General features: G+C 34.6%; 1 protein-coding gene across 1 annotated transcript in view; it reads right to left on the bottom strand.

The window, feature by feature from the left end:
- Positions 1-293: 293 nt before the first annotated feature.
- Positions 294-7,637, bottom strand: part of LOC110021401 (peptidyl-prolyl cis-trans isomerase CYP23-like) — a 28,890-nt gene continuing 21,546 nt past the window's right edge. The window contains exons 7-9 of the mRNA XM_020719886.1: positions 2,093-2,165; positions 1,916-2,005; positions 294-393 (exon numbers count right to left, since the gene is read on the bottom strand). Coding sequence (XP_020575545.1) covers positions 334-393; positions 1,916-2,005; positions 2,093-2,165 — 223 coding nt within the window. The 3' untranslated portion in view covers positions 294-333. The remainder of the gene's footprint in view (positions 394-1,915; positions 2,006-2,092; positions 2,166-7,637) is intronic.

Here is a 7,637-nt window from a genome sequence, read left to right as displayed (position 1 = left end):
TTTACTTGAGAAAAGATGTCAACCATGAACAACAACTACGCCATAATAAGCTCGGCTGACAGCCATATTAGCATGCTCTGCTAGAAATTAACTGGGGATGCTTCTGCTTCAGTTTTCCAGTAAAAAAATTAGCTTAACTATAAATAGAGACTTTAGGATTACATGTCTGATATTTCGGCACTGCAAACTTCACAGAATTGAGTTAAGGAAAGAAAACACAAGATTAAATAGAAAGAAGCAAGTACCAAGTAAACAGAAACTTCAATTGTTTTCATGACAAACATTATAAAAAAAGAAAGAAATTCTCATCTATAACAGCACAATTCAGTTTAATTAAAGTCCAGTGTTCCTACCATAGAAGTATGTCGACAAAATAGTGATGCGTTCTGTAGGCTGAAATCAGAAAAGGAATCAGATTTAGAATACAACTAAATGAAAAAGTATTTAAACTAATAATTGTAAAACTAGAAGCTAAATAAATTTTTTTCTCAAAAAAAGAAGCTCAATACATATCTTACCGCATATTTCTTTTCTAAAAAAAACAAATATTGAATATTTGCGAGAGAAAATAAAAATAATTGAAAATAAAATCCTAAATGAGAAGGGAGACATCTAAGAATATGAGGGAAAGTTATAAGCGCTTATATACTGGGAAGTTAACAAAGAAAATGAAGTAGATATAGCATATATAGATGAAACATAATTTATTTAGGCGAATAACATGGGATGAATCGTTGAAGGTAGTATTTTAGAAAAGAATACATTAAGGTTTTATTTAAACAGATGAATGAACTACCACAAAGCATATTCTAAGATGGTGGTGATAATTAAAAGTGCTTAATTTAATGCGAATATTTGTTAAGTGAGAATTTATGAAGGGCATTAAATTAGAGATTGAAGGCTCAGAAAGAGTCCCTGGTTCATTTGAAAATAAAATGAGGAATTTAAGAGGTAAATAAATAATTGATAAGTAATATTCAAAGGTTTAGAATTCATTTGAGGCAATTTTCTCACTATTTTACTTTCAAACAGCTACCACACATCCATTAGACTGCAGTTTTCTGGTTGCTTTTAAAATTATAACTAAGAATGATCATAAGAAAGCTACAAATCTTCTGAAAAGATAAATAAATAAATTAAAAAACTATAATTATGATAATTTATAATGTGAGTGTGTGTGATTATAACCATTAATTTACGATTACAGTAGGAATTGACAAAAAAATATTTATTTTATTTGCTATAAAAATGTTTACAAAAGATATTCAAAGTGGGGTATCATAATCTATTTTATTTGTATATGCATTATTATACTCAATGTAACACTGATGCATACATAAGTGAAAATTAGAGAAATAAAGATATAATTGCAATTTAAAATGAGGCTGGGTATATGATAAGCAATTTACATAAATATATAATTTATAATTGCCAGTCAATATTTCTAAACGACTAAGTAAACACATAAGTAATATGTCTAAATATCATATATGGGGATGCAACTTCTATAGTTACAATGGTTAATATAGAGAGATACAATAAGAGAACAATGTGGAGAGTTTGAGTTAAATTTTATAAAATTGCAATTAGTTCAACTACGTCATATAGATATGAGACAAATTAGAAATAAAAAGAACAGGACAAAAGGGAGCATGGATAGAACTCCATGCAAAAGGATTCCAGTAAAATGGATTTAACACCTTTAAATCAAATCATTTCATCCAAAAGAAGAATGAGAATGTCTAAAGCCAAAAATAATTGAGAGAAGTCTGATAACGATGTTGACTACTATAAACTGAAAAAAGCCGAAAAGAAAAAGAGGATTAATTAAATTTTCTTGTGAAGGATGAAAGGAGATAATATTATAAATAACAATGGCAATAAAAAATTACAAATAAAACTTAAACCAACATACCATCACGAAAATACCTTCACGACGAGTGGGAACTTCCTCTAACCTTTTTAAAGTATCCTCACCCTTTGTTACCCTTCCAAATATGGCATACTGTGTTCCGTGGAATGTGAAAGAGTTGTCATCTAATATTAAGACTTCCAATTATAAACGATTTCAATACATGATATGCAGTAGTACCTCTCCATCAAGATGAGGAGCATCTCCCAAAAGAATTGAGAAGGAAGAAGATGCACTGTCCGGGTCTGAGTACCTACATCAATATAAGGCCAAAGATGAAGAAAAAAAATAGTTTCCCCACGGACATTGAGTCTAAACTTAAAAAATCACACACATAATTTTGATATAATCAATAGCGAGTATCATTAAATAAGAGCACTGAAAGAGAAAATTGTTGATATAATTTTAAATTGCCGTTAAAAATACAAAGATGTCCTGTTATTGTGCTCAAATGAAAAGATTATTATGATGAAAACTATCCAAGAACATAGTAATGGGATTCCAAAAAAGCTAAGAAGTGTTTTCAGTATGAAACTAAATGATTTAGAGTTTGTACAGTAAATAATAGCATTATTATATTTAACTCTCGTTGAGGACTTTATAAACTTAATGTGAGGCATTGCATGAGCACAAGCCTTTATCAGAGCCCGTGGGTTCTGACTGAAGAAGAATGATGGCTGCAGATGAAGTGAAAGTTTCAGGGATCCAGAAATTTGATGGTAATGATTTTGGTTACTGGAGGATGCAGATAGAAGACTACCTCTATGGGAAGAAACTTCATCTTCCGTTATTGGGGAAATCTGAAATGATGGATGAGGCTAATGGAATTTGTTGGATTAACAAGTTCTGGGGGTTATTCGATTGACCCTATCGAGGTTCTTTGCACACAACGTCGTTAAGGAAAAAACTACTGTAGATCTCATGGAAGTCTTATCAGGAATATACGAAAAGTCATCGACGAATAACAAGGTGCACTTGATGAAAGTTATTCAACTTGAAGATGGCGGAATGTGTGTCCGTTGCTCAACACCTGAATGATTTCAATACTATCACAAATCAATTGTCGTCTGTTGAAATTGATTTTGATGATGTCATACATGTGCTGATATTGTTGACATCATTGTCAAATAGCTAGGAAGCCATGAGAATGACAGTTAACAGTTCTGTAGGTAAATCTAAACTGAAATATGATGATATTTGTGATTTGATTTTGGCTGAGATGTGCAGGAAAGATGCTGTCGAGATCTCAAGTTCGAGTTCAACACTGAATGTTGATTTCAGATGGAGATCGCAGAAAAAGAACTCAAACAGAGGAAGATCAAAATCAAAGTCTGGTCAGCAGATAACCTACTGGAATTATGGCAAGTATGACAAGACAGACAACATAAAGAGGAACTGCAGAAATCCCAAAAAGACAGAAAATGACAGTGCAAATGTGGTAACTGAAGAAACGCATGATGCACTACTGCTAACAATTCATATCTCTGTTGATGACTGAATACTAGATTTAGGGGTTTATTTCCATACAACTTTCCATCGGGAATTGATGTGAAATTATGTTGCAGGTGCTTTGAGAAAGTATAACTGACAGATGAAGAAGTTTTGAATGTGATAGGAATTAGAGATATTGAAATTGCACTTTCAAACAAGAACAAGTGGACTTTACAAAAGGTCAGACACATTCCTGAGTTGATGAAAACCTCATTTTTGTTGAGCAGCTCAATGAGGGCTGTCATTCAGTAGTGTTCTCAAATAGCACCTGGAAAGTTACCAAAGAAGCATTAGTACTGACTCGGGGTAAGAAAACTGACACACTGTATATGACTACAGGTTTACTCAGACGTTGACACATGAGTCAGAGATGCATTATAGGATAGCAGAAGAATGTTATTTTCTTGAAAGGTGGCAGAGCGTCAAGGGCAAGAAAATTGGATTTTGTACACACAGAAGTGTGTGGACCTTCTCCAGTGACATCTCTTGGAGGCTCTATTTACTGTAAAAAGATAAGGTTTGTTGATTTACCAGATGTCACAGTGCAGGGCAGCGATGGAAGTGCAGAGCAAAGTGGGTCCAGGACAACTTTACTGTAAAAAGATAAGGTTTGTTGATTTACCATCTGTCACAGTGCAGGGCAACGATGGAAGTGCAGAGCAAAGTGGGTCCAGGACAACTATTTTTATTGTTCCACAGACAGATGGTGGAGAACCACAGAGCTATGAAGAAATCTTGCAAGATAAAAACTCGAGCAAGTGGAAGCAGATAGAACTTCCACCAGGGAAGAAGACATTACACAACAAGTAAGTGTACCGAGTGAAAACTGAGCTTGATGACAGTAAGAGGTACAAGATTAGACTTGTTAGACTTGTTGAAAAAGTTGAAAAAGACTTTCAGCAGAGGCAAGATATTGCTCATGCAATGAGAGTTATAAGCAGATACAAGAGTACCCAATAAATAGCTTAGAGGAGCAAGACTATGTTGACCCTACTGATATGTTGACAAAGGGTGTTACTCTTAAGAAACATAAGTTGTTTGTAACTTCAGTTGATCTTCTAGCTTGAAGATAGGAGCTTTGAGTTGCAGAGGTGGAGGATATCATGTTTGAAAAAATGAACGAGTAGTCATATATAGCGTACATTTCTGCTATGATCATCAATAAATGTGACGTAAGCTTAGTCGTGGGCTTAGTCAGATATCTTCTTTTGCGATCAACTGCTACAGGCGAGAGATATCTCAAAGGCAGTTTTTAGGGCTTAGTTGTGTTTTGCAGAAGAAAGAAGAAAAAAGAAAGAAGAAAGAAGAAGAAGAAGAAGAAGGTTTCTCTCCCTTGATTTCTTCTTGGTGGCTTGTGGCAGAAGAGAAATAGGATTTCTCTTGCACGTGAATTAAGCAAGTGGTTCTTCTATTTTTCATCTTCTTCGGTGCTTATCTCAGTGTAGAGAGAGAGAGAAGAAGAGAGTGAGGAAGTGAGAAATCCCTCTTGTAAGTCGAGACGATCGACTGGTGTAAATTCCTCAAGTAGTAAAATCCTCTGTAACTCCATGGACGTAAGCAATTCCCCAAACCACGTAAATCTTGCACGTGAATTAAGCAAGTGGTTCCTCCATTTTTCATATTCTTCGGTGCGTATCTCAGTGTAGAGAGAGAGAGAAGAAGAGAGAGTGAGGAAGTGAGATATCCCTCTTGTAAGTCGAGACGATCGACTGGTGTAGATTCTTCAAGTAGTAAAATTCTCTGCAACTCCATGGACGTAGGCAATTCGCTGAACCACGTAAATATGTGTGTTTCGCTGTGTTCTTTTCTGATGTGAATTTTTTGTTCTATTTTTTGCTTTGTCGTCGATCACTCTATTTTATTTTATATACCACAACAGCCTTAACCTTCTCAATTAAGAATGGCAAAATGCTCAAATTTAATTTTGTGTAGATGGCTTCCTATTCATGTTGTAGGATTATGGAGCAACATGAATAGAGAAGATGAGGGATGGCTGTAAAACCTTGTAAGCTCCCATGTTTTTATCATCTATGGTCTGCCAATGAACCCTACCTTAAAACTAATAAGAATTCATAAGATTATAGGCCATGTGTTTGGAGTAGTCGTTTGCTTTGACCACAGGGCCTCACATTAGAAATTATAGTTTTCTTCATTTAGTTTAGTCACCAAGGATAACATGTGATAAGTTTGCCAACGAGGTCAATATCGTGGCAAGCCAAACTTAACAAATAGTTTTCTTTCTTAAAAATAGCCTAATAGAATTGTCATTAGCGCATGACTTATGTGTGATATAGGGGCAATTTTAGGCTTGAAAGATTCATAGCCATTTACCCTATTGTTATTGGCTTGAATGATAAAAGAATGACCTACTTATTCACATTGAAATGATATCGATTCTTTTAAGAGCATTGATTGGTCATTAACTTTGATGTCATAATTATGTTTTAGGTAAAAGGGTGATGGCATAAAGCATAGAGCAGATATTAAAACTCGTAAACATAAAATATGCTGCATGTGTTTTTATCGCATATAAGTATTTCACCTTTTGATTGTAGGAAAAGCATTTAAACAGAGTTCTTTAGAAGTAAAGTCTTATAGCATAATGTTGTGTTCTTTGCATACCATCATGTTCATTAAAGTAGGTGCATTTATTTGAGTATATAAGGGCTTTGGTTCCTCAACAAGCTTATTAATGACAGCATGCACAGTACCTAATAGTTTATCATTGATTTTACTTATAGATGTTCTCGTAAGGTTATGATCCATTGGAGAACAATCCTCAATGACTCTTCAGTCAATTGTTGTAGTAACCTCCATTAAGTGAGTAAATATCTTATTGGCATATTTCTTTTGGGAGCATATAATTCCTACATCGATTTACAAAGAGTAATCAACAGAGTCTATTATCAACACAATATTCAAAGTTACGCGTTCGAATATTTGTGCTATGGTTTTTACAAGAACTTTTCAGTATATTATAGCCGTCTTTTATATAGTCTGGAAAGTCTCAGGTGTACTTAGCCAACAATTGAAACTCCATCAAAACTCCTTGGTCCTCAAAGACTTCACTATTCTTTTCAAAAGCTTTTTTTTTCTTCTCATTACAGGACATAAATTGAATTATATAACCAAATCACTGATCGACACTTCTTGATAGCCATTTTCATAATCTGCAATTGAACATATGAGACGTTCTCCAAGTCTAAGGCGTCCTTAACTTGCTTTTTCTTATACCTCTTTGCCTCCTTCGTAATGCTCTTTATTTAATGCCATCCTTGACCGCCATCTCTAGTAATCTTGAATCGTTCCTTGGAATTCCTGTATTCCAAGGCTTTCTAGCTTCCTGAGAGATACTACTTGGTTTATAGGTCCTTGATAGCTTATCCTGATGTCCGGAAACCATCTTTTTTCACTACCTCTCCTTCCTCTTCTCCTTTTGTTGCTTGCCCTCATCTCCTTGCTAGGCATCACTTGGATTATGCAAAAAGATAAGGTATAGAATAAAAAATGAAAAATATTATCCCTCACTACAAGCGGTCGCTCCATTAAAGACCACCAACCCTGCATCCCGGGTTTCGTTCTTGTCGTATACTTGTCCCCCTTAAAAATTTCAAAGATCTCTTCCCAAATTATTTCATAATCAGACTATATAAGCACGTCCATGTCATATTATACAAGAGACTCGCTCCTCACATGGTCTACTGACTACAAGAACAAAAGACTCATAATTGATGATATGAAAGTGTTATAACGGCGCCTGAGGGCTTTAGTCATTTAACATTGAAAATTATTTAGTATAAACAGGGCTAATATATTTAGGTTTGGAGCATGCAGGTTTATTATTGTTTTTTGGAGTCTTAGGGTTAGGGTTCGGGGAAGACTTCCCACCTCTCGAATTGTAGATGCTTATGCTTATCTTATGTATTCGTGTTGAGTTGTTAGGATGATTGAAGAAAAATATTTATTTTGCCCTAATTTCTGTGGAAAATCATACTGATTTATGTGTCAGATCCTATCAGAAGGCCGCTAGTAGCATATCTACTAAAGACATCACAAGGTTAGCTTAATGCTTCCCTATTGCCTACCATTTCACCAAGCTTTCAACCAAACACTTACAAAATAGAGGTTCTCATAAGTGTCCCACTCTTCACCACTTTGCTAATGAATATCTTATACTTCTCTGCCTCACCTTCACCCTTAATATTATATATATATATATATATATATATATATA

The sequence above is a fragment of the Phalaenopsis equestris genome, unplaced genomic scaffold (assembly GCF_001263595.1).
Source record: "Phalaenopsis equestris unplaced genomic scaffold, ASM126359v1 Scaffold000134, whole genome shotgun sequence".
NCBI lineage: Eukaryota > Viridiplantae > Streptophyta > Magnoliopsida > Asparagales > Orchidaceae > Phalaenopsis > Phalaenopsis equestris.
This window is presented reverse-complemented; position numbering and strand designations above follow the sequence as displayed.